Source organism: Pyrgilauda ruficollis, unplaced genomic scaffold (assembly GCF_017590135.1).
Source record: "Pyrgilauda ruficollis isolate IOZ18807 unplaced genomic scaffold, ASM1759013v1 scaffold9, whole genome shotgun sequence".
NCBI lineage: Eukaryota > Metazoa > Chordata > Aves > Passeriformes > Passeridae > Pyrgilauda > Pyrgilauda ruficollis.
The window spans coordinates 1,857,039-1,883,565 of record NW_024531043.1 but is presented as its reverse complement, the minus strand read 5'-3'; the positions used below and the strand labels follow the sequence as shown (position 1 = coordinate 1,883,565).

The window sequence follows — 26,527 nt, the reverse complement described above, 5'->3', positions numbered from 1 at the left end:
TATGCCAGAGGAAGATATCTGACAGTGTTAATTATCACAGTTTTGTCAAAACTAGCCTTAAATAACTATAGAACTGTGGTCTTTGACTGGTTGTAGAAGCTTCTCTGTGATTTTTTTTTCCTTTAGTAGTCTCTTGTGTGGTCATAGATGGCCCAGAGCAGTTTATCCATTGTTTGCTGTGTAACAACCTTCTTTCATTCAGATATATTCAATATTATTTGAAGAGTTTAGTTCTGTTTCTTTATTTCCTCATTGGCAAGCTGATATTAAACTACATTTTTTGGTGATATTTTAGTGAGCCTGCTGCAGAAAAGGAACCATTGCCTTAATTCTAAAGACAACACTTAGTTGAATTAATTAATTATTTAGTCTTCAGAGATGTACTTAAGTTGATCTGTTGATGAGACATCAAGAAATTTCTTCTATAAAAAGGAATTTCTTCCTATAAAGAGCAGTAGGTTGGGTGGGTGCTTGTATGTTCATTGATAAATGCTCTGGTTGAACACAACCAGAAATCTTGAAAGACTGAAAAGAACCAGTTTGAAGTGAGGTAATTTAGGCTTGTTCCTGATTTCCTTTTTCCTCTTGAGCTTGGCTCTCCTTGTGTGTTATTTGCAAAGTGGATACTGATAGTGGTGGCTCAGTTGTGTGTCACAGAATGAACCGGGTTGGAAAAGACCTTTGAGAGCATCAAGTCCAACCTGTGAGCCAGCAGTTCCTCACCTGCTGAACCATGGCACTGAGTACCACATCCAGGCACAGTGACTCCACCACGAGACAGAAGCCTATTGGACAAAAGTACCCTCAGTGCAGCAGAAGTGAGTAAAGGTGATAGGTTAGAAAAGTGAAATAAACCTTGTGGCATCTATTCATTGGGTTAGTTCTATATTGTCTTGTAACAAGGAACTTGTGACCATTTTGAGCTATGGCTGATTGCTTGCTCCTCTAAAATCTCACAGCCTCTGAGGCTGATGTTTATCTGAGCAATAAATGGCTCTTAGCCCAGCTGTGCCCCCATCCCTTCATTAAAAGCTGTGACGATGATACACTGCCTCCCTGGGCAGACAGTTCCAGTGCCCAGTCTCAGTGAAGAATTCTTTTCTGATGTTCAACCTAAACTTCCCCTGGCACAGCTTGAGGCTGTGTCCTCTCATTCTGTCTGTTGTTCCCTGGGAGAGGAGACCAACCCTCCCTGGCTACAGCTTCCTGTCAGGGAGTTATATAAGGTCACCCCTGACCCTTCTTTTTTCCATGCTAAACAACCCCAACTCCCTCAGGAGCTCACAGAACTCACAGTTCCTCACAGAACCTGTGCTCCAAGCCCCTCACCAGCCTTGTTTCCCTTCTCTGGACACACCCCAGCCCCTAAATATCCTTCCAAAACAGAGCCCCAGGAGTGGACACAGCACTCAGGTGCAGCCTCACCAGTGCTGAGCACGGGGGAGAATCACCGCTCCAGTCCTGCTGGCCACACTATTCCTTGTAGCTCCAATTTCAGTTTACCTGCCTGCCTTGGTAGACTTGTTGCCACGTTCAGTAAATGGGACTAAAATGGGCAAAGCTGATGGTTTTGTGCACAGGGGGCTGGGGGAGGATCAGTCTGGGGGCTGTTTGAACCTATCCTTCTTCCTTCCTCCCTTCTGCTGCAGCCACCTCTTTGCAGGTGCTGTGGGGCTGCTGGGTTAGGCCCTTTTCTGATTTAGAGATGGGACAAATGAGAGGTGTTTGAAGAACTTTTATTCCATTTTCAGTCTCATGAGAAGGGTAAGACAATACAGATGTTATAATTCACACCATCACAATCAGAAGCCAATTATTTTCTAATTACAATACACTATAAGAGTTTCTTGGCCTATCAGCTTTAGCCACACCATGCTGTAGATGCCTTAAAGCCAATCACCTAAAACTACTCCTCATGGGTCCCACTACAATGATCTTTCATATTTCTATTTCTCCAAAGTATCCAGTCTTATTTGCAAGGCCATCCTTTGAAACTTGTTTCTAGCTCCATTTCTCTCCCAACAATGTCTGTCCTATTCCATGGCATTTCCAAGTAAGCATTTCTTATCTCAAGGTTTGCATACAGATGCACACTGTGTGAGCCTTCTGTCAGGCTATCAGGTTTGGAGAATTCTCTACAAAATCATTTCCCACATTTCCCCCTCTCTCTTGAATGGAAAAAACTTTTTGATGACATTATTTATTGTTTGCTGTGCACAGTAAAGTGTACAATGTACTATCACTGACGTTGTCACTGTAACAATCAATACATTTAAACTTATTCTGTAAAGTTTTTTAGTTAAGGTGTAAAACTATGTTTTAAACAAGTAATTTAACTATGATCTGTCATCTGTTTTAATTTATTTGTGAAAGGATTTCATTTTTGAAGTTGTTTGTGGATGGACTCTGAATGGTCAGATAAATTTATAGAACACAATCCTTCAAATTCTTTATAACTATGATTATATGCACAGTTTGCATACAGATCCATACTGTGTTGTGGCATTCACATTCTCTGAACAGAGAGAGACTTAATTTTCTCTCCCAGGATTTTTCCTGGAGAAGCACAGAGAGAAGAAGAGAAAACAATTCTTATCTCTCTATGTAAGCCTTCCATCAAGCTGTAAAAATTCTCTCTGATTATTTCCCGCGTGGGGTGACGGCTGCCCTTGTTTTGCAGGTACAGCTCAGGGGAGGTGAGGCTGTGGGACACCCGCACCTGGGACTACACAGCCCCTGTGCTGGCAGCAGTGCCAGGCCCTGGAGGGGCTGGAGCCCTGCCACACGTCTCCTTTGTGAGGATCAACAGCTCCCTGGCCGTGGCTGCCCACGAGGACGGTGAGCAACCGCAACTCTCCTCCCTATTAAAACAACAGCAAAAAAAAAAAAAGGCTTTAGAAGAATGAAGCAGCTGTGCTCAGCTTTTTGTGTGTCTGTAATCCTGTGTATCCACACACACGCACACACTTGCTTTTATGTGAGAAAGTTGGCCAATAACCCTAAATGCATTAGGAGGCATTGGAACATAGCACCCATTAAAACTGAGCTTTAATTCCTACTGGAGCTGCTGCACAAAGCTTGAGTGCCAGGCTGTAGTCCAGCCAAGCTATCTTAAGCAAATAACTTGTTTTGCTATAAAAATATTAAATATTCTTCCACCAGCCTTCTCCTCTGACCAAAACTCCCTTGGGGTGCAGTGGAGCTTTGTTATGGGGATGGTGGTAAACTTGGATGTCTGATTAATCCCCATCCCTCTTGCTCTTGGCATGGTGTGTGGATGCACTGAAGTGTTGGTTTGCAGTGCTGGGTTGTTATTATATACTTGGATTTAAAGAAATGAAAACTTTCACCTAATATTTAGTGAAACCCTCATAAAATCCTGGTTGTGTGCATTGTTTTAAATACCCTTAGAGGGTTTCTATAATGGACAAAAAGAGCCAGAGACCAGCATCTTCTGGATGTGGGAAGAGCAATTAAAAAAGTCAGGTTTGGACAGTACCGGCCAACTGGGATCCTAAACTGAGGGGCTCAGGCAGAACTCAACTCCCATCATCTTTAAAATGTAAAATTTGATACTTAAAATGTGTCATGGGTATAAATAAAGAATATTTGTAAGTTTAGAGAGCTTTGTACACATACTGTCTTTGATCCTGGCGTGTCTACAGGTGAAAACAAAACAGAAGGTGGATAATCCCAAAAAATCCCTAATCCATACTTTTAAAAGTAAATTAAATGCTTTATGTGTTTTAAGATACTCAATATCCTTAGCTGTTTTTCTGGCTTGGATCATGCCAGGATGGTTTTCTGTGGGTAAAAATTGTTAATAGGCAACATTTTCTGAAAACAGCAAATCTGGTGTTACCAATATTATTTACTGGAGTAATAGGAAATTATAACACAAGTTTAAGTGCTGGGTTTTTTCTAGTGTTCCAAACAATGACTAGCAGAGGGTCTTTTGTTTGTTTTCTAGTTTCCCACTGACTAATCTAATAATTTGTCTGGGTTTTTTGCCTGTCATATCCCTTGCTGTCAGTGCTGTGACTGAACTAGTTTGCATAAAGCTCGGCATCTTTTATTCTTTTGGGTAGAGATTTTAATAGGCTCTGTGATATGGCAGTTACTCTGATTTGAGAAGCCTTGGTCAGAATAGATTAGTTTCTATGGGAATAGGGAAATAAAAAGACCCATTTTAGCAGTGTTTACTAACTGCAAGCCGAAAGCACATATTTACAGTTTGCTGGAGAGAGTTATTTTAAATTTTGGGGAGGGAGCGGACGGCTTTGAAGATAATGTGTTTGATTGTTCTTTGTTGTACTTTTCCAGCTCCCTTTCCTCTTTGTTTGTAAGTTTGACTAACCCAGAGAAACCATCTGCTCGTGTTGGAGGTGGTGCTGTCAGGCAGTCTAGACTTCCCTGGCGAATCCCTGGCTCGTCCCGACACCATCGGCTGCTCCCGGTCCCGCAGGGCTCCCGCGGTGCTGGCCTTGGCTCCCCATCCCAGGGAAGGGCTGGCAGGCACTGCCTGCCCTGCTCTGCTCCTCAGCTCCCTCCCCAGGCACAGCAAGGACACGGGCTTGTCCTCCTGGGATACCCTGTCCAAAGTGGGTTGTCACTCCATGGTGGCCCTGGAGGAAAATGGGATTGTGGCTCCTGGTGGAGGTTCCTGACGGTGCCAGCCTCGGGCTGCAGGGACAGGGAGAGGAGGGAGGAATGGATGAGGAGCAAATGAAGTTCCCTGTGCCCGTGCCAGCGCTCAGTGGGGGCACTGGATGTACACCTGGGGCAACGGGACTTGGCAACTCGAGCCACAGTTGTGATTTTTGAATTCCAACCCACTGGCCTCATATTTCTTCTGCCTTGTTTCCTATTGTCAGCACTGGCAGTGCTCCAGTTTGATTTTACCACTAATTGTGTTGCACGTTACCGAACTGAAATGAATCAAATCAAAATGCTTTTCCTGGAGCATTAGATAAAGCAGGCGAGGGTTCTGGGTAATGAGCAGATGCTGCTAATGCAGGGACAGGAGAGGCCTTGCCAGGACTCCATCTGCTCCATGCTTGCCTGCCTTTGGCTGGGAGCCACAGCTTTTGGGGAACAGCAGTCTACTTCAGCCATCCCTCTCCCCCTGCGCTCTGGAGTTGCATGGCTTGACTGGCAAACAACGTGCAGCAACAGGAGAACAGAACTTATTCCTGCTGTCCTTTAAATGCCACGGCCACCCTGCTGCAGGCACGGAGGGGGGAACACGGCCCTGCTGCCCTGCTTGTACCCCCTCAGGCCCACTGTGAGGAGCTGCTGGCCTTCCTGAGCTGCAGAGGAAGCAGAGGAGGGTGCTTGCTATAGGGATCAGAGGTGCTCCTGCCTGCTGCAGGCTCTAGGAGGGGAATTTTGGCAGCGCTGCTTTTTGGATTTCTGTGCTCTTGCCCTTTCTGATGCCCCTAAAGCTGCCTGAGGGTGTTGTCCCTTCTGTGCCCTCTTTGCAGAGTGAGGGGTTTGGTGCCTTTCCCTGAGTGCCAGGACGTGCTCTAAGAGAGCAGGAGCATTCCAGGCTGGCTGGAGTGAAGGAAAAAATGTCAGAAGAAAGCTGCAGGAGCTTTCTGGGATGTTTATTCCCATTGGTGGCTGTGGGTGCAGATCTTGTGGTTTGGGTGAATGCAGTGTGATTTCCCATCCCAGTCATCCCATTCCCCACACTGGGAATGAAACAGGGTCTGTGCCTTCTCTGAGGGAATGTCCAGGGATGGTGTTGTGTGGAAATCCCTGGAAGAAAGGTGATGGAGGTAAAATCTGGGAACATTTGGTGGGAACTGGTGTGCTCATGGTAGTGTGAGTGAAAGGCTCTTGTCCCTGACATCTGATCTCTCACTCTTTGTACCCTCAGGGCCTGCTGGAAGCAAAAATTAAATGTAAAATGTTGATGAATGAACTTCAAGTATCTACTAAGGTTAAATTGGCTCCTCCAGCTAGAAATGTTTTTGGGAAAAACTCAAAATTCACAGCAACAAGTTTTGATACTCCAGGCTGGTGCTCATTTCCACCCATGCTTTTCTTATACTGGTTGTACTTAATAGAGATATGATATAGCTGAAAAGTATGAGGAAATAAATTAATGTTCCCACTTTGGAGCAAAAAAAACTACCTGTATGGAGCCAGAGAATCACCGACTTGCCTGAGTTGGAAGGACCCACAAGGATCATCAAGTCCAAGGGTTTTCAAAAGGTGAAATAGAGGTTTATTTAGTTTAAATCAAGGTGGCAGGACCACAGCTCTGAAACAGGACAAGCACCATGGAGATGATGTGAGTTCAGCACCTTCTGGCCTTCCCAGGCTGTTGTGTTCAGCTGCTTAAGGGAATGAGCGTGGAAACCAAGAGCACATTTGGATTCCCTGCTCCAGCACAGACAAAATTCTGGGATTTAATTTTTTTTTTTTCAGATAATGCACATGTAGATTGCTTTACATCTCTTCCAAAGCTGGCAGCAGCCACCAGCTGACAGCAAATGCTGGTTTTAATGTGGAAGAGCTGATGCAAAGGGTCTTTGGGATCCGAGCTGGGATCTTCCACACCCACATCCAGCCCTCCCATCCTGAGCTCCCCGAGCAGGCAGCTCAGGTGGGCAGTGCCAGCTGTGCCCAGCTCAGGAGGGGCTCAGACAGGCTCTGTGACACTGCCAGACACAGCCAGGATAATATTTACAAATGAGATTTAACACTGTTTGCTCTGTGGTTGTGCTGCCTTGCCCTGTCGGAGGATTAGGGGATTTTAAAGGAAAAAAGATACTTGGGTTTGTTTAATTTTGTAGCAAATGCATTGCCTGTAATGGCAGAGAAAACCTGTGTGGAAACAGATGTAACAGCTGCTTTTGCAGGATGTCTTTTGTGCTGCCAGCACTGCTGGTGGAGAGAGAGGAGCCTCCAGCCTCCCACCTTTGACACAGCAAGAGCTGTGCAAGGCTGGTGATGCTCCCAAAATCTGGAGTTCAGTCAGGCTCAGCACTGCACTCTGAGGCACAACAGCCTCCTGCTCAATGTTCTATCCAAGTACTTCCCAGTCTGGAGTGACTGGCAGTAAATGGATCTTTCATCAGGCCACAGTTCAGAAATGTATGGGTTGGGAGTTGAGTTTTTTGTCCAGTCTGGGGCAAAGTGATAAATGAGGCTGGTGCAGTGATTGTCACATGGAATGTCAGCATTACACCACCAGCAGCAGCTTCTTGCACTTCTTTTCTTGAGCCACAATGACTTTCCAGCTTGCTCATAATTCTAAATAATTTTGGGGAGTTACTGTTAGAGTTCAGTTGGAATAATCACAATTTTGGTGCAGATTTTAGCGTGCTGTGAAACCGCTGCTTCTAATTTTCATTTTGTGGCCTTCTAACACTTAGTAAGATTTCAGTATTATAAAGAATTAAGAAGATAACATATGGCTGCAACCTTAACTTCACCTCAGCAGAGGAATTGCTGTGGAAATGAGGTGCTGGGCAGTGCTGGAGGCAGGAAGACAGACTGTGGAGAGCAGTGATCTCATCTGCACTGCTAAATCTTAGCCTGATTATTTTTTTAGTGCCACACTAATAACCTGAACTGGAATGGTGTGGGATTTTTTGCTCTTACCCAAACGTGATTGACTGCTGCAAGGACTTGCACACCCATAAATACCTTGTGTTGTTTCTGCAGTGAAATGCAGAATATTCTGAGCAGCACTTTTAGCCCTCATAGCAGCTTTACCTATTTATAAATCCAGTGGAGTGTTTGCTTTTTCTGGTTTTTTCTGTCCTGATCCTTGTGGGTCCCTTCCAATTCAGGATATTCTTTGAGCTCTCCAGGTTACTCTTTACTTTGTGCTCCTTCATCACGTGTGAATTTGTGACCTTACAAGTCACTTTTTTTTTTTTACATTACCAGGAATGTATTGCCCATATCGTGTATCAGATGTTGCATGCTGTGTTTGCCTGGTTAAAATCTTTTATTTTGTCATGTTTGAGATGCAATAATAATAATAATAATAATTAATAATTAGTGGCTTGTTGCCCAAAATTAGAGAGCAGAACCCTGAGCTCTGGGTTTCTCAGTTTGCTCCTGTGGTCAGAATATTTTTTTTTTAATTTTTCAGAACTTTCATCCATTTAGACACCATTAAACCCAGTGGAATGTTCATCACAAAGATGTGTAAACAAAAGGCTTCACTAAAAGCAAATCACCCTCCCTTTTCCCTTCATGAACCTGATCTTTAATTGAGATACATTTTCTGCTGAACAAAAATTGAAAATCCTCCTGCTTGGAGGAGCCTGGCAGCCAAATCCACGGTCTGACACAAAAGTCCAGTTCTAACTCCCTGGATCTGATAACACTTCATCACTGGTGGGGTTTTGCCTGGCTGAATCATCTCTCCTGGAGGTGGGACCTCCCCATCCCTTTGCTTTGGGGAAGAGGAGCCCCAGCTCAGCCCTGCAGGGGTGCAGCCTGTGCTGCCCACTTGGATTTGTTAACTGGTTTTAAGCTGTGTGCAACCAGTCTGTTTTGCAAACCCAGTTCAGCAGTTATTTACCTTTCAAGCAATTAACATAATTACCATTATGCTAAGAAGTAATTTTGGGAAGTTCTGCTCTGAGCCCTTACGACTCCGTCGGGACAGTTTTAGTCGGGACTTATCTTTCTGATGGAAGCCTAATTGCAGTTTTGGCTTTGTGTAAACAAACAGAGGCGGCTAATTGTTTAGGCAAATAGCAGATTAATTTAAATATTCATCCCTAATAAAACAAAAATGGTCCCCATTATGGTACTCATTCCCATGGTGAGGAATATAAATATTCAGTGGGAGTGCCATTAGACAGGGATCTTAAGGATTATCTGCATTATTTCACATCGGTAGCACTTTCCAGATACCAAATAATCTTTACAAAAGCTACCATAAATCAATTTAAACTCATTTAGCTACCATTTCACTATGTGCAGTTTCATTACCACACTCTTGCTTCACCTCCTCTGGGACTGGGGAGGAGTGTTTGCAAACTGGCAGTGGTGCCCATCCACAGCTGTCTGTCAGGGCTTTTATGTCTCCTTCTGAAGGAAGAGCTGCCATTAATCATTTCATCATTAACGTGCTCCTCTGCAAGGGAGGCTTCTCCAGCCCTGCCTGTCACGCTGCAAGATTGCTTCTCAATTCAGTGCAAAGGTGGCCCAGAAGGCTCCAATTCCCTTCTGGTTCCCTCCTGATTGCCTCAGGTTGCTCTTACTCAGATTATGATGCTTTTAAATAGAGAACTGGGGAGCCAGGCTGGCAAAAATGCAATTACAAATATGTTTTCTTTTGACTTACACTCCTTTATTCTTCACGATTTGTATTCTTTAGCTTTTCTCTCTGGTGACTGGGGACAGGAACCAGGCAATGGAGCTGTGTTTGGAGGTTTAGGTGGAGCTCAGGGAAATGTTCTTCCCCCAGAGGGTGCTGGCACTGCCCAGGCTCCCCAGGGAATGGGCACGGCCCCGAGGCTGCCAGAGCTCCAGGAGCCTTTTGACAGCGCTGCCAGGGATGGACAGGGTGGGGTTGTTGGGGGTCTGGGCAGGGACAGGGGCTGGGCTGGATGATCCTGGGGGTGTTTTCCAGCTCAGGATATTCTGTGAACCATGCAGCAAAGTGACTTAAAATTGGAGCATGGGCTCTTCCTCTCTGGTTTTGGGGGTAATTGAGGGCCTCTCTATAATAGAACAAAATTTCAGGTGTCTGCTTGCATCTGGTCTCTGAACATGGAAATGTGAGAGAAGTCAAAGAGTCTTCCTCAAGGTAGCTGCTAATGTTATTGGACAGTCAGAAATTAGGAATTAGGTACAGAGCAATAGAGCCTGGAATGACAGAGTCACAGATGGGTTTGGGTTGGAAGGGACCTTAAAGCCCATCCAGTGCCACCCCTGCCAAGGCAGGGACACCTTCCACTGTCCCAGGCTGCTCCCAGCCCCAGTGTCCAGCCTGGCCTTGGGCACTGCCAGGGATCCAGGGGCAGCCACAGCTGCTCTGGGCACCCTGTGCCAGAGCCTGCCCACCCTCCCAGGGAGGAATCCCTTCCCAATATCCCATCTATACCTCCCCTCCTTCAGCTTCAGGCCAGAGCACATAAATTCTCCTGTGCACCCGTGGCCAGAGGAACCACAGCATCCTGAAGTTCAGCTGTCCTGCCCCCATCTCTTCCCCTGTATTCCTTTGTTCCACCAGCTGGATTTGCAGCTGTTTAAAGGCTTGTTGAAGGTGGTGCCAGAGGCTGAGCTAACCCCAGTGCCCATTTCCCATGCAGGCACTGTCAGTGTTTGGAGCCTGCTGCTGGGGCAGGAGCCCATCCATCACTTCCAGCACAACCAGCACATCCAGGCCCTGGCGCTGGCCCCGGGCAGCGCCGCCGTGGCCACGGCCTCCGGCTTCCAGGTCAGGCTGGAGAGCCCCGACGACAGAGGAGTCTGGCAAACCCCAGGAACCTTTGAAATCCAGAAACTGGTGAGTCTTCAGGCCACTGTGCTTCGTTCAAGGAGCTCCTGATCCACTGATTATTGTTGATAGGGTTAGGATGGTTCTTACAAAAGTCTTAGAGCTTGAACTAGATCAGGGCGTTACCAGCTCGAGGCTCTGACTTCGGAGCAGGTTAAGGGTGAGTCTTCCCTCCCTGAAGAGCAAGGGTGAGCTGCTGGCTTAAGCTGGGAGTGAAAATGAACACAGGTCCATATGGTGCAGGAGGTTGGCTGGGTTTAATTTGTGGTTTTCTTTTTTTTGTCAACAGTAAACTAAGCTGGCTCATTTTGTAAATCAGTTTTCTCGCATAGAATTGGAGCTGAAACTCCAGGTCTCATTCCAGATCCACACTATCTGATTAATTCTGAGGCAGGATATTGCAGGCAGCCTAATAGTGTCACTTGTGAAGCTGTAACTACTCATGCAGCTTCTTTAGGTTGCACCTTCTGTCACTGAAGTTTTGAGATTTGTAATTAAAACTCGTTCTCTGAAGTTTTGTTTTGTCTCAGAGTATCAGCATTTGTTTGAAAGGGGAAGGAAGTGTGTAGGAATAATTGAGTCTTGCAGCCTCTCTCCTATAGGAGGAAGCTGTGCAGTTAAAGAGTGTGAAGTGATTTAAACCACTCCTGATTAATCCCCCCTCCAAAGCTAAGTCAGTCTTACAGTTCAGAAATGAGTTTGATGCTTGGTCTTTGTGTGGAATGAATCCATAACTGAGATGATTCAGAACACACATGAGTAGTTTATTCAGTTCAGCATGTGGCACTAGTGATGCAAAAGAATTTTTGACTGCATTAGAATAAATTAAAATAAAAAATAAAATAAAAAGTCTGCTCTTTTTAGGTCAACTTCCTTAATCTGGTTCCAGATGTCACGGGGAGCCCGGTGGCGGTGGCAGCTGCAGAGGACATTGTCTATCTCCTGAAAGCAGAAGATCCTGGCAGAATCCTCCACTCTGTCTATGGTCAGCCTGTCACCTGCCTCGATGTGGCTGCTCACGAGGCAGCCTTTGGCATCAAAACCTTTGGCTGGTTATTGAATGAGCCCAACCAGGTATTGTAATTATTTTCTGAGAAGATTTTTATACCTTTATAATTAAGGAAAAAAGAGTTCATGCTGAGGACTTCTTTCCCTGCTCTCCAGGTTTTGAGAGTAGAGAGAAGACAATTCAATGCAATAATCTAATGCTGCTTTGTGTTCTTCTGTGGGCTGAAGTGAGAGGTTATTGTTCAGCTGTGGGAAATGAATTTGTAGAGAATTTTTGAAGTTTGACCCAAGGTTTACATGGTATGTATCTGTGTGTAAACTTTGAGATAGGAAATATTGACTTAGAAATGCTATGGAATAAGATAGATATTGTTGAGAGAGAATAGAACTAGAAACAAGTTTCAAAGGATGGGTTTAGAAATAAGATTAGATACTGTAGGGAAATAGAATTATGAAAAATGTATTGTAGTAAGACTTACGAAGAGTAATTTCAGATGATTAGTTTTAAGACGTTTACAGCATAGTGTGGTAAAAATTAATAAGTCAAAACCACTTATGCTATATTGTAATTAAGAAATAATTAGCTTCTAATTGCGGTAGTGTGAATTATAATATCTGTATTGTCTCACCCTTCAAAAGAGACTAAAAATAGACTGGAAGTGTTTAAAACACCTCTCAGTTGCCCCATCTCTAGGTCAGAATAAAGCATAATCTGACATTCAGCCAGCTGAATGTTGCAAGGGTTCCCTTGCAACCTCTGCTCCTCAGCAAGGCCCAGCTCAGTCTGTGCTGCATCAATGGCATCAGGGTGAACTCATCTCAAAGAACCCACCTACAAACCACAGTAAACAGCCCAAAATCCCAAACCGTGCCTCAGCCTCTCTGGTGAACCTGAGCAGTGTCAGGAGATGAGCACCCTGAGGAGGAGGGTGCTTTTTGTGCTGTGCTCTTGAGTATTTGGCCAAACTGTGAGAAGATTTTGGTGTTTCCAGGTGCCTTGGGAAGAGTTGCTGTCCCTTTCCTGCACCTTGCCTCCGTTTTCCAATCCCTGGTGTCATTCCATTTTTGTGTTACACTGAGGCTGTCAGCAGTGAGGGAGGGAGGGGGCTTCAGGGAGGGGGCTTCAGGCAGCTGGAGAATGGAGCAGGAGTGGAGCACTCACTGCAGACCACTGTGGTCTGGAGTGTAGAAATGCAGGATTTCCCTTGGCAAGTGACTGGAATGGGAAAGCTTTATTTAGGACTTCCTCTGTAAGGGATAAACGTGTCCAGCTGCATCTCATTCCCCTTAAAACCCCCTTTCACCATAAATACCTCGAGGGCTGAGGTGCTGCGAGCTGTGCTGTCTTTCTTCATTCCTCTGCTGTCCTAATCCAGCTCTTTTCCCTCCAGAGCTGGGAGGGCAGGAGGTGAAGTTGCCTCATTTGGGGGCATTACCCAGTGATCACTTTTGTGCCTCATAAAGAACAGAGAATCCTCCCCAGGCCCCGACTGCCGCTCAGCAAAGCCGGACATCTTTCCTAATTTAGTCCTGAGCTCCCTGGCTCTTGCTGGCAGATTGCATTAAGCCTGGTGCATCCTAATCAGGGAGATGGGTCCAGACAGCCGGGGGGTGTGACAAGGACACTGCCTTGGCACTGCTGCTCCAGCTGACATCACGCCGGAAATTAATTACTGATGGCTATTATGCTAATGAGCGGCCTCGCAGACGGGAAGGGACTTTGCAGCGCCTGATTACGCTGGGCCACGGTGACAGTCTGGCTTTGGGAGAGCTCCCCAGCCTGGAAATGCAATCCTGCAGGATTCCAGCCCCTTTGGCTGCTGCCTGTGCTCCTCCCCAGTTTGGGGTTTTCTTTGTTTTCCTCCGGGTTATTATTTTCCTTCTGGCAATCCCTGCCTAGTAACCTGCTTCCTGATCAAAACACTTAGGGAAACCATCTTTTTCCTCCCTCTCTCTCTTTTTTTTTTTTTTTTTTAAATCATTTTCTAATTTTAGCCACGTTTGACAGCTGAGCTGAGATCTGAGGCATAAATTTTGTGGGAACTTTTATGTTGGAGAGGAGGAAAACATCAAATCCGTGGCCTAGACTTGGCTCCTGTCAGATGAGAGACACCCGTGCAGGAGGGAGGGGAGAACAGAAATGCTTCATCCCTGAGAAGTTCAGCTTGCACATCAGTAGCACCAGACAACCAAATATGCTGCTGTTTCTTGAAAGTTCTTCTGCTTTAGTGCTCCTGGAACTCTTTTTTTGAAGTGAAGCTATGAAAGATTTTGTTGTTTCAGCTCTGTTAACTCAACATGAAATCCCTTCAAGTCCAAATTCTGAGATCTGTGTTCCCATCTAGGCTTGTCTAGGGCTAATTAAATAGTCCAGATAATGACCCATGTGGGAAATCCTTATTCCCAAGGCATCCAGGGGACACTCCTTGAGGGGTGATGTCAGGCCACTGGCACATCCCCTGTGTCAGGCAGTTGGGAGCCCTGTGGTCACAGAGTTGCTGCAGCACCACCAAGGCTGGGCACTCACCTGTGGGAATTTTGGGTTCAAACACCATGGGGGAGATTAAATCCACAGTTTGGCTTTGGTCCTCTTCATGTCAGGGTCTAAACCTCAAGAGGAAGCAGCAGGATAAATGTTAGGCTTGAGTTCATCTGGGTTTTGATGCAATCTGGAGCTTTTTTCACAGCTGGTGCCTTTGTAACCATTCCTGAATTTGCTGTCAAGTAAGTCTGGTCTCTTACTATGGCTCAGCTGAGCTTGGTGGATTATTTCTGTGAAATTTAGAGGTGTTTGTTCTCCTGAGATGAGGAGAAATATCCTAAACCACAACTTCCTCCTGTGTTTCAAATTCTGTTCAAAATTTTTAACATATTCAGCAGTTCTTGGAGATATGAGACAATGAACAAAGGAGCATTTGGGGGTTTTTCTACCCCAAAAGAAGCTTCATACAGCATGCATGAGGATTTTTATGATAGATATTGTCAGGCACAGTTCAGGTGTGGGTTTGGTTGCTTTGTGCACAAATGTGAACCCTGATTCCAGGGCTGGTGGATGGGGAGGAGAGGAGGGAAGGGATGATTTTACTGCTTCCAGCTCTGAGGCAGAAGGCTGGATGTGCTGAGATCAGCTCTCTTGGGTGCTGCTTGTTCATGCTGTCTCTTCTGCAGCTCTCTGGAGCTGATGATTGGCTTGTGCTTGAGGAAAGGTGTTCAACCTCACCTGCTCCTCTCAGCAGCCAATGAAACACTGCCTGGGTTTGCTCCTGGATTTTGTGTTTCCATGGAATTTTTCAGCTGCTTGAAAATGCGAGTGTGTCCAGTGGAATTAACCAGTGATAGTGAGTGAAAACAAATTTTAAATCATAGAATCCCTGAGTGGTTTGGGTTGGAAGGGATCTTAAAGAACATCCAGTGCCACCCCCTACCATGGGCAGAGACATCTTCCACTGTCCCAGCCCTGTCCATCCTGGCCTTGGGCACTGCCAGGGATGCAGGGGCAGCCACAGCTGCTCTGGACAACAGTAAATACTCCTTGAAATTGAGTTTCATACTTTACAGTCATTTTTGAATGATATATTTAGTTCATGGCTGCTTTATGTGAGCTTTTACACCTTACTTACACCTTATTTTAGCTAAAACCCTTCTAACTGAGAAGCTGCATTGTTTTTTCTGGTGTTGGATGTCTCCAGTTCTCATGGAGTTCCAAAGACTTCAATTTTTTAAATCTTAGTTTTTCTTGTTTAAAAAATGTGGGGTATTTCACTTCTGTTGGCCTCCGTGACCCTTGTAAAGAGCCCAATTTTCAGGAAATTCATCTTTATGAACTCTGTTTTCATACCAGTAGAAGGGCAGGGTTTGCTGGTGTCTTAACAGATGGAAATTGCCCAAATGTCTCTCTTTGAGGAGCTGCAGGACTGCAGGGTGTTAACAGATCTTTGGAGGTGTTGAAAGGTGTTTTAAATACCTTTCTCTTTATAAGCTCTTTGGTATCACGTCAGAGAGGCAGAACTCTCTGAGGAACTGAACTATCACAAGCAAAAGAGACCAGCGGAGACTCCAGAACTTTTCCTTGTCTAAATTTTGCATGATTTCGTGATCAAACGCTCTAAGTGACCAGGAATAATTTTGTAAGTTGAAATAAATGAAAGACTAAATAAATAATAAATAAATCAACCCTTTTCTGTTGGCTGACATGAACGACATTCTGCTTTTTCCCCTGTTTGTGCCATAGTGTGAGTGCCTCAGAACTGGCACGATGGCTGAGGAAGTGCCTTAGGTTTGGAAAATACAGCTGCTAGGATGTGCCATGAATATTCCAGGTGATGAAACCAATTCACTTTTTAAGGTTCACCTTGCCTCCCTTCTCCATGGGAGAAGGTTTCCCTCAGGGTGGGGAGCATCTGTCCCTGGGCTAGAGGGGTTTTTGAGTGCGTGGGGGTTCGGTGGGTAAACACAACATCCTCCCCACGGGCCCTGGAGCTCTTAGCCCAGGCTCCAGCCACGAGTCAAACGAGCCTGGTGACCCCATTCCAGTCCTAGCAGACATCTGCCCACATCCCAGCCCATCCCAGGCTGGCAGAGCCCCGGGGGCTGGCAGTGCCCAGGGCTGCAGGTGCGTTGGCAGCGCCAGCGCAGCGCTTGGCTCCCCTTCTTGCCACCAGCCTGAAGCCTCGCTCTGCTACTCCAGGCACAGAGAAACTTCAAAGGGAAAAGCAAACTCCACTTGTCTTTAGCTCTGTGTGTGACTTGTGCAGCAGGTGTTGGATGGGGAGGAGCAGGGAGCTGCTTTTCCTGCTGGATTTGCTGGGAGCTGTGCTGCTTTTGGGTTTTCAGGCATCGCCCGGCGCATGCGTCTGCCAGGAAAAGTCACCTTTAGGATGGCATGAAAGTCAATTTTCCACATGCTCAGAGAAGCACTCGTGTTCCCAGCTCCCCACAATGACTTATATCTGGCAAGAACTTGAAAAATAGTCTCTCTGGCTGATTGTCAAAAATTACATCATATTGGAGTAAACTGCTTTTAAATCAAACATCCATTATTCATGGATATTAACTGCTTTTTTATTTATTTATTTTTTTAACTGGCTGTTTTGTGTTTGATTTACTCTTTTTCTTTCTCTCTGATTGTCTGTCTGTCTCCTTCAGCTGCTCCTTTTAAATCTTAGCTCATCTTGAAATTTATGGAGCCAGAACACTTATCTGTGTGCACAAGTATCAGCGTGCTGACCTTGCATTTGTTAACAGTCAGATTGTTTTTGTTGTTGTTGCAGTGCTATGTGCCATATTTACAGTAGGCAATCCAATACGTGTGCACTGGGAAACTGTGCCCCTGGGGCTTGTAAACTTTTAAAATATTCTTGTTTTCCGCATCACTTTAGAAATAAAATCCAAACTTGCAGCAGTGTGTACCATATGTTGTGTTTAATTTGATGAGTTCCCCCACAAATGCATATTCCTGCTTTTGTAGGTACCCTCTGGATTGAATGGGTTTGACCTGAGCAGAAACCAGATCCCTTTTTATTTATGGTGGACTTGGAATTTCACAGCCCCTTTTTCATTGGCAATATTTGTGTGTATTCAGGCAATGTTTTTTCCAATTGGCAGAGGGCTGGACAGAAGCAAAGGGGAGAAATATAATTTGAAAATAAATGTAAATTCTGTTCTCAGGCTTGCTGCTTGACCCACTGCCACTCTGAGCAGCTCAGGGTGGTTTTATTTTACTTGAAATGACAGAAACCTCAACCCTGGATGGTTCTTTCTGAAAAAGTGCTTCTGTAATGGATCCTGTGTGTTGTTCAGTGAGGAGAAGGATGTAGGGTTTGAGTGTGGTTTTACAATGTGCTTTTTGCTGATATTTATGATCCTCCCTCCAATACTGCATCTAAATAAGAACCAAATTCAGAGAATAATAAGAACCAACACACAGAGGGATTCACCCAGTTGTGAGACACAGCTTGGTCTCCAGCTGCCCCACGCTGTTCCTGTGGACAGGAGGCAGGAATGGGCTGGGAAGGGAGAGGGAGAGGGAAAGGGAAAGCAGCTCTTCCCAGAGCAGGCGTGTGCTGGCTGCCATCCAGGACAGTGGGATGGACACCCCAGCTCTTGTTGAAAGTACCACAGGCTCTTTGATAACAAGTGCTCAGGGATTTGTTGTTTTAATGTTCTGTCCAAAAAAGACATCTCCAACAACACAGCATCCCAAAACACCTGCTGGGGTTTTGGCCATGCATGGAAGAGTTCCATCAGCAGCATTTCCTACAGTTCCTTGGTTTTTCTTGGAAGTGTCTCAAGCAGAGTGCATCGACCACGCTTGACCTCACTTAGCAGCGAGATGTAACAAAGCTCACAGCTCAGCTCTTCTGGCTCCAGAGCCCTTAATTCTTTGGGAATTCATTTCAGGCATCTTTCATGAGTTCTTGGACAGCATTTAAAGAGAGTTCCGTGTCCCCACCACTCTGCAATTCTGTGCAGAGCAGTAACTTTGCCTTCTTTCCCGTGCCTGGGCTGCTGCATTTGCCGGGTTCCCGGCGTGTCCGTCCCAGAGGAGCAGCCACAGGCTGAGCCGTGCCCAAGTCACCCAGTAAAGAGGGGAATTAGTCTAATGCACTGCCTTAACAAAGGGGAGACTATGAGCATGAATAATTAATACCCCCAGTCTGTGGCAGTGGGCTGAAATGAAGTCCCATTTGCTCAGCCTTATTAAAAGAGAGAGAGAGAGAGGGAGGATGGTAAAGGTCGTTAAGGGACTTGTAACAGGGAAGGGATCGCCTCGGAGATGGATAATGTGTTTGCTAATCTCTGTGGTCTTTAACTAAACAGAATGCTGGAGGTGCTCTGGCTATTCCTGGCTTGTTGAATTATTAAGCATTCAGGGAGATTGCCTGGCCCTTGGCCAACAACTTGGACTTTTCATTTGGCCAATGTTAATAGGTGACACTTTTTATTTGGGGCGTTGGATCCCGGTGCTGTCTGCACGGGGTCTTTAATGCTTTTCCTCCCTGAGGTCCCAGAGGGGCCAGGGCTGCTCGTTAGTGTGTTATCCCAGGGTTCTTCATTTCACACCCAAATGCTCTTGGTTCACTTCCCTCAGTTCGGTACCTATTAGGTCACTGGGCTTGGGTGTCCATTATAGGATTATAAATACCTTTAAAAGGGTAATCCCTTTGCAGTGTGCATTATAGGATTATAAACCTCCCAGAGATCTTATGCTTTATCTGCCCTTTAACACACAGGCCCTTATTTCAAGTCCCTATTGACCAGGTATTTCCATTCTCTCTCCTTGGCCTTTGTAAGGAAAATCCTTCTTGCCTTGGGATATTACAGGAGAGCTCATCAGAGGTGTTCCAGCAACTTCAGAATTGTCATCAGTGTGCTTTTAAATCCCTGTCTCCAGGAAATTATTATTCAGACGTGAGCATTCTGAGTGCTTTTAGCTTCTTTACTTATCAATTGGTCAGGATAAGGGTTTGAAATTAATTTGCAGGTCATGGAACTGCTCAAGACAGGTTGAATTTTGAGATAGGCAAAACCTGGATACTGAAAAGCACAGAGACTCCTCCAGTGATGGGACTAATTGGTTAGAAAGACATTTGTGTGTGATAAAAGTTAAAATAAATTTAAATCAATAACAAGGTTGATGGTTAAAATAAACAATCTTTAAAAGAGGAGAGATGGGCATGAGAAGGAATTGAAGGGGGTAGGAGAAGATGGTACAAGCTTTTCTTCCATTTTTGTGGGTGTCAACCCTTTTTTTTTTTACAGATTCTTAGATGCAAACACTTTAAATTGCTGGCCACCTGCAAGTTATGTGAGGAGAAATAAGTCTTTTTTCCAGCTGCTGTTACCTGTGAGCTTTGCCACGGGGCTGCGGGCAGAGCAGATGTAACCTGGAAATGTTACATGGGAATCTTTCAGTGCAATTTTTCCTTCCAGCCTTTCATGGCCATGGCTAGATGTTCAAGTATGTATCCTATGTTTACAGCAGAGATGGGAGTTCTGGTCATTTAGATAAATTAATAGTTTATGGATGTTCACTGCAAGTATCAGCCCCAGGGGACTTTTAAGAAAGCAGCTTTTGGCCCTCTCCCCTCTGGAGTTTTAACATCCAGCTGGGAAGGGCCCAACTGGGAGCTGGAATGCATTGCTCCTGACCCTGTCAGTTCTTTCTTAAGCTGAATTCTGCAGTTTATTGTCTTTGTCTTTTGTTCCAAACTTTCCAAGGAGAAGTTTGGGTTGCCAGGCACAGATATTAATTTCCTTAGCACTGAGAACCCTTCGAGGTGCCTTTGCCAGAACATCATTATCTGTGGGTTTGGTTACTGAGCTGTTGGGAGCTGGGTTGAAGTGAGAACAGGCTGTAAACTGGTTTTTACCTCAAACACTAACATTGCCATGCAGTTTGTAGCAGCTTTTTCCTTGAGGTGGAAGTTTAAATTAATTTTTATTTGAATTTAACTTTCATGTCCTAGGTTTTCCAACAAAGGTCATCCTTGCTTTGGGTTTTTGGGTCTCAAGGATGAAAAATGCCATGTTTTTTGAGACAGCTTCACAAAGAACTAATTGGGAAATTATAAATCTTAGGAACACCTAAGGAAGTTGGATGTGGATGTGTTGATCCTAACAGGGAGCTGAAATATGTCTGAATTTGCCTGGTCATTACCTGGGAGAAGGGCAGGTGGAAGAAACCTGCAAATTCTCTGTCTCTCTTTGCCCTGTTCCTTGAGATCTTCAAAGCTGCACTTTGGTTGCCCAGGGGCCTCCATCACAGAATGATCCTCTCCTGCTCTCTTAATTCACCTTTCAGATCTCTGAAATGGCACAGTTAGGAAATAAAAGGCCAGGCAGCATCAGTGCTGCTGTTCTGGCAAATGTTGAAATAATCTATCCAGATAGTGCAATATTTATTGAGCTGCACGTGGCCATCATCAGCAAATTAGAAATAAAGAATACTGATGTGACGTTGACATGGCCATGCTGATGTTGCCATGGAAGCTGTGGGGTTCTTCTGATGTTTTAAATACCATTAACTCTTCTCATGGTCACAAGGTTTCTTTTCATTTCAACAAGCATCACCATGAAATTTAATCATGTTTATGAAGTTATATAAAGCCAGGTGCAGCACTGAGCTCCACTGGGCTTTGACCAGTGTGTTTTTCTGTTTCTAAAAATATTTGTTCTCCTAAATTGAAAGGCCCAAGCAGACAGATCTGATCTGGCCCCACAGGAAGGGCAGCAAACATGATTAAACTGATTGAGGAGAGGAGTGGGAACGGACAGGGAACAACTCGTGCTTCTCATCCAGGCTCTGGTTGAATCATCTCAGATGCTGCCTAAAATCAGAGTTGTTTTTCTGCCTTTCCCATCTGAGCTGCCACTTCAGATGTGACATTTCTGTGTGTGTGTGTGTGAGTGAGGGCACCCAGGCTCTCAGCAGGGCTGTGCTCAGCTCTGCCCTGCAGTTCCTGCTGCACTTGACCAGATCTGCTTCTCACTGTCCTTCTGTCCAGACCTCCTCAGGGCTGGTGCTGTTTGCTTTTACTGCTCTCTCAAACACTAAAATCAATGAGGAAACCCTTTGCTTTTCCTGTAACCCCGAAGATTTCACCTGTGTGGTTTGCCTGAGAGCTGTGCCTGGCCATTCTGGGGGTGCATCCCTACTTGTTGCTGGATCCCACTGGGAAACCTGAATTCCTTATTTCTGAAGGTGTCATTGCCTTTCTTCACAGGGGTGGATCTGTCTCTTGGTTCTGTTTTACATATCAAGAAACAAGTCCTGCAGAACACCTCTGGTGGTCACAGCTCTTGTTTTGTGGGGCGGCAAAGTGTTGTTGTGGTGCTCCTGCTGAATTGATGTGGTGTTTTATTCCCTCTCTGCCAGATCCTCCTTTACAACCTGGAAACAAACCAGTGTGTGACCAAGGTGGGCAACTCCATAGGTGACTTCTCATGTGTCAACCTCCGCAGCAGCCCCCCCAACATGCTGGTGGCAGGCAACAAGGACAGAAGGTAAGTGATCCCCAGCTCCAGCTCCCTGTCCTACATCTGGCCCTGCAGGAATTGCTTTCTCCTCTCGTGTTTCCATGAAGTTGAGGAACAAACTATTAGGTAATAGTTGGATGTGGCTGTCAGTGTGCTTTGTCTGGGAAGCTCCATGGGAAGAGGAGCTTTCTGAGCCATTTGGTGGAGGCAGTTGGTGCACAGCCCAGTGAGACCACTTGGAATCTCTTCCACTTCCCCACCGCCACCCGCAAAATGAGTTTGGCATTTAAGAGCTCACTTTCTGATATTAAAAAAATAACCTAAGGGATGAATCATGGAGGATGAGATGAGCCCTGCTGCCAAATGATGTCAAAAGTGTATTTCGGAACACTGTGATGTCCCTCAGGTGACAGAGAAAAAAAGAGACTTTCATATGAACAGATTCCAGCTTCTATTTAGCTGATTAGCAGCTTTCTCTTTAGCTCCTTGGCTTGGGGAGTAGGATTTTCCCAGCTCAGTGTCTGCTGCCAGGAATGGCCGCGCTGGGAACAGGCAGTGCAAAAGGATTAAAGTGCTTAAAAAGACCCTTTGAGTCCAATTTTTAGATTTCCTTTTTTTGGCGAGTCGTTTGTGGGGTCTGATCCAGTGCACCAAAGGAGATGTGGGATGGCCAGGAGCCAGTCTCTAATGGCTCCTGCTTCCTTCCCTCCTCCTTTCCACACTGGGCACCAGGCTGCAGGTGGTGCTCTGCTCTGGTGCTGGGATCAGATTGGAAGGCGGGCACTTCCCTCTGCCAAATCCCAGACCTCTGTCCCGCCAGTGCAGCAGCTTGCAAAAATGATTATTTTGTCAAACAGCTTTTTTTTTTTTTCCTTCCCAGAGAATAGGGAGTGTGAGCAAGCCTCACACTTTCTCAGCAAGGAGGGTAAAGGAAATAGCTGAAGTTTGACAAGTGGAATTGATTCCCTGGGAGGTTTTTTCCCTCTAAAAGCAGATAATTGATTTTCCAAAGCACCCCAGTAAAGTTACCTCCAGTTTTGATCTCGTGCACGATGTCGGGAGAGGAGCCGGAGTTAATATCCCTCCCCTTTATAGCAGAGTGGATGTCTGTGCCCTTCCCCTCCAGAAAGCTTTAGGGGTTCTCACCTTTAGCACTGGCTGAGTTCAGGGGGTTGGATGTCACTGGAACAGCAAGGAGTCAGGGATGAACAGTTGGGAAGATAAGTTTGGCATCCAGGGGCAGGAGCAGAGCACCTCAGAGGTCACACCCTCCTGTGGTGCTGCAGGAAGGTGCTGGGCATCCACAGGTGGAACGAGACTGGAATCTCCACGGCCACATTATGAACTGAGTTTATGAAACAGGGACCTTGCCCTGGGAGCTCAGGCTGCTGCTGGCCAGAGAGAGCAGTTACTGCTTGAATTAAATACAGCCATTTCCCAATTTCACCTGAATCTGCCCTTCTTTTACTCAAAACCATGATTTTGCAAAGTAATACTCACGAAATGGTTTTGGTAGGACCTGTAAAATCTGTCTTTCCATCTGAAATTCCTGCTGAAGCACTGCTGATTGATTTGATTCCTGAGCTGTGCTTTGTTCTGGCAAGAGGCCTCCTCTCCTAGCAGGGAGCTGTGCTGATCCTGCTTTGCCTTGGTGGGAGCTGGGCTGGAGAGGAGTGTTGGGAAAGCAAACATATGGCAAACCCAGAAAGGTGTGGATCCAAACGTGTTCCAGGCTCTCCTGAAGGCCAGGCAGTTCACTCCCAAGGCAGTCTGACAGGAGGGGCCAAGCCTGGCCTCCAGAACACCTCCCTGGAGCTGGGATGAGTCCGAAGCGCTCCCACTGAGCCCAGCTGTCTGGGCAGGACGTGCTGGGCCAGCTCCGTGTTACAGCATCACGTGGGATTGGCAAAACATTGTTCCTTTTCTTCCTTAAGGCACATCTGAGCAGCCAGGTGTGCCTCTGGTTCTCCCAGGGGTGTGCCAGCATGGACACCTGCCTGAAAGCTGGGTGCTTCCTCACAGCATGAGCAGGGCTAGCTCATATCCCGGCTTCCAGCTGTGCTTTCCAAACAGGAGCAGCTTTGCTTGCTGGGAGAACACACACAGGAGAATGGGGAGAGCTCCAGGAGTGAGCCCTTCCAAACACCCCATCCTCTCCCAGGCTGGAGCCAGAGCTCCTCTCTGCTGGAGCTGGGGAGGGAGGAGTCCTTACCCCTCACGCTGTGGGATGGGCTGTTGCACACAGAGGGTTCTCCAGCGTGTTCTCCTCCTTGTCAGATGGATGCTGCTCTGCTGGAGCTCTGGCCTGCTCTGCTGCCTTGTCTCTCAGTCCCTGAAATGTGTTCTTTGTAAAATCATATGATGCAATCTCCGCTGGAGAAGGGGAGAGGAAGGACTTGCAGCACCATTAGCATCGTAGCAGGGGTATGGAATGAAGTACAGTTAATGTGTTGGAACAAGTGTGTTTTGGCTTTTTCTGGGATTAATGTGTACCTGATGGGTTTGTTCCTGATGGCCATCAGCTAGGAGGAACTTGCTCTGGCTTCTTCTCAAGCCTGAGATCAGTGTTTCCCTTTTCCTTCTGTTTTCACTTGCTGCATTTTTTGTTTCTTCATGTACTTTGCTTTATCTCTTAATCTTGATAAATAAGGATCAAACCCCACCCACACTCCTTTGTGATATGAGCTGGGTTTAAAACTTAACACCATTAGCTCTAACTGGTATTGTGGCCTTGTGGCAGTGCTTGGAATCCTAAGGTCTTTGTAGTTCTGCTTCTGTCTGAGTCTTCAATTTATTTCTCTTCAAAGTGCTTTGTCTGGGTGGTCAATAATGTCCAAAAATCAGATGTACCTAAAAACTGGCCACAGTCAGTTTTATTTTTGAAGTAAAGCAGATCCTGATTGCTGGGTGCTTGCTTTGGATATTGGTGATTAAGTCAAGGGTAATTCCCTGTAATTCCCTGTATTGTCTTTTGAATTGCCACACATAAAATCTCCTCTGAAATCTTTGTAGTAATAATCCTTTCCTTGATCCTGGTAATAATACCACCCCTGGTCCATAGTGGATGTGGGCATGTGTCAGGGGTGGGATGTGTTAGCAGTGTGTCCAAACTGGGTGTTCCATGCCTCATGGCATTGCTGATGATTTGGGAGGCACAGAGAGAGGAGCTTTATCCAAATTTCCCTTTTATTTTATATCATAACTCATAGGATCATGGAATGGTTGGGGAGGGACCTTAAAGCCCATCCAGTCCCACCCCTGGCCTGGGCAGGAACACTTTCCACTGTCCCAGGGTGCTCTAAGCTCCAATGTCCAGCCTGGCCTTGGGCACTGCCAGGGATCCAGGGGCAGCCACAGCTTCAATCTGTGCTTACAGGGAACAATTCCTCGCCAATATCCCATCCATCCCTGCCTCTGGCAGTGGGAAGCCATTCCCTGTGTCCTGTCCCTCCATCCCTTGTTCCCAGTCCCTCTCCAGCTCTCCTGGAGCCCCTTCAGGCCCTGCAAGGGGCTCTCAGCTCTCCCTGGAGCCTTCTCCAGGTGAGCACCCCCAGCTCTCCAGCCTGGCTCCAGAGCAGAGGGGCTCCAGCCCTTGGAGCATCTCTGTGGCCTCCTCTGGACTCTCCAGCAGCTCCAGGTCCTTCCTGTGCTGAGACCCCAGAGCCCTCTTTAGGTCCTAAAACCTGCAAAGACTCAGAGAGGTCCTGTGTGGTGGGAGAAATCTGCCTGAAAAAGATCTTTGATCGCAGAAGTCAGGGTGAAAATTCAGTGGTGAGGAGGATGTGCCTCACTGCTTTTCCAGCTGTGGAGCAGCAGTGGCTCTGCTGCTGTCCCAGATGTGTTTCCATAACCCCAAATCTTTGTGCTGTCAGAACCTGTCACTGTTGAGACAGTCACAACCCAGAGAAGAACACCATGCCTTTCAGAAGGCTTCTCTCTGTTTATTCTAGCAGAATGCTGTCTTTTATACCTTCTCAGAAAGTTTATTCATTGGCCACAACAAATCCACACAGTGCTCACTGGCACAGAGTGGTCTCCACTGCTGTTTTCAGCCATGTCCAACTGCAGGCCCCCTCGTTTATCTTTTCTTCTTTCCAGTTTCCATGTCAACGACCTTGATAGAATTCCTTTAAGGGACTCTTAGCACCTCTTCTCCAACTGACTCTCTCTGGCTCACACAGCAGCTGTCAGCCCCTGCCAGGAGAAGCAGGGGCTGCATGTCCAGAGCTGTCTTTATGAGTCCAGGGGTTGAGCTAGCAATGCAACTAAGATAGTGAAAAATAGATATATCTTTTAATTAAGAGCTTAAATTAATTTAGGGGCTAAGTTTGAAATGCAGTTAGCAACGATTATATAGAGCTTAACAAGGAAATTAATTGAATAACTGAAACAAGGTTGGGAATAACAGGTGATATATGGAGTATTGTAAGAGTGCAGAAATCATAAATATTGACTTCTAAGAATGAGAGGAGGTTTGGACTGTGACCAGCAGGCCAAGGAGCCCTGCCAGCTTGACACAGAGTGAAGAGTTTAGCATGAGGAAGAGGTCTTACTTCCTCTTCAAAAGCCCAGCAACCCACTTAAGAGGGACAATTGCACAGCCATAATGGACATTCAGCTAATTATAATACCAAGTGAGAGTTAATGTTTATGTAAAAAGAATTGTAGAAACCATTTTGGATAAATAGAGAGCAGGAGTTTGTGACTCTTTGCACATGGCTCTGGGAGGCTACTCCCCATGTGTCCAGCGTGTAATAAATATTCACAGACTGACAGATTCACTGGGTTGGAAGAGACCTTCAAGATCATAGAGTCCAGCCCAGCCCCAACAGCTCACCAAACCCTGGCACCCAGTGCCACATCCAGGCTTTGTTAAACACATCCAGGGATGGTGACTGCACCACCTCCCCGGGCAGCCATTCCAGAACTTTATCACCCTTTCTGTAAAAACTTTTTCCTAATATCCAACCTCTATCTCCCTTGATGCAGTTTGAGGCTGTGTCCTCTGGTTCTCAGTTCCTGGAGAAAGAGCCCAGCCCCAGCTGAGCACAGCCACCTTTCAGG

General features: G+C 46.0%; 1 protein-coding gene across 2 annotated transcripts in view; it reads left to right on the top strand.

The window, feature by feature from the left end:
- The window catches only part of FBXW8 (F-box and WD repeat domain containing 8), a 54,973-nt gene that overhangs the window by 22,776 nt on the left and 5,670 nt on the right, over positions 1–26,527 (top strand). The window contains exons 5-9 of one of the 2 annotated variants that reach the window (XM_041488573.1): positions 2,681–2,838; positions 10,290–10,486; positions 11,342–11,551; positions 21,363–21,490; positions 23,741–24,637. In XM_041488573.1, coding sequence (XP_041344507.1) covers positions 2,681–2,838; positions 10,290–10,486; positions 11,342–11,551; positions 21,363–21,490; positions 23,741–23,825 — 778 coding nt within the window. In that variant the 3' untranslated portion in view covers positions 23,826–24,637. Of the gene's footprint in view, positions 1–2,680; positions 2,839–10,289; positions 10,487–11,341; positions 11,552–21,362; positions 21,491–23,740; positions 24,638–26,527 lie in introns of those variants that run through there. The other variant, XM_041488572.1, reaches the window with a different exon arrangement.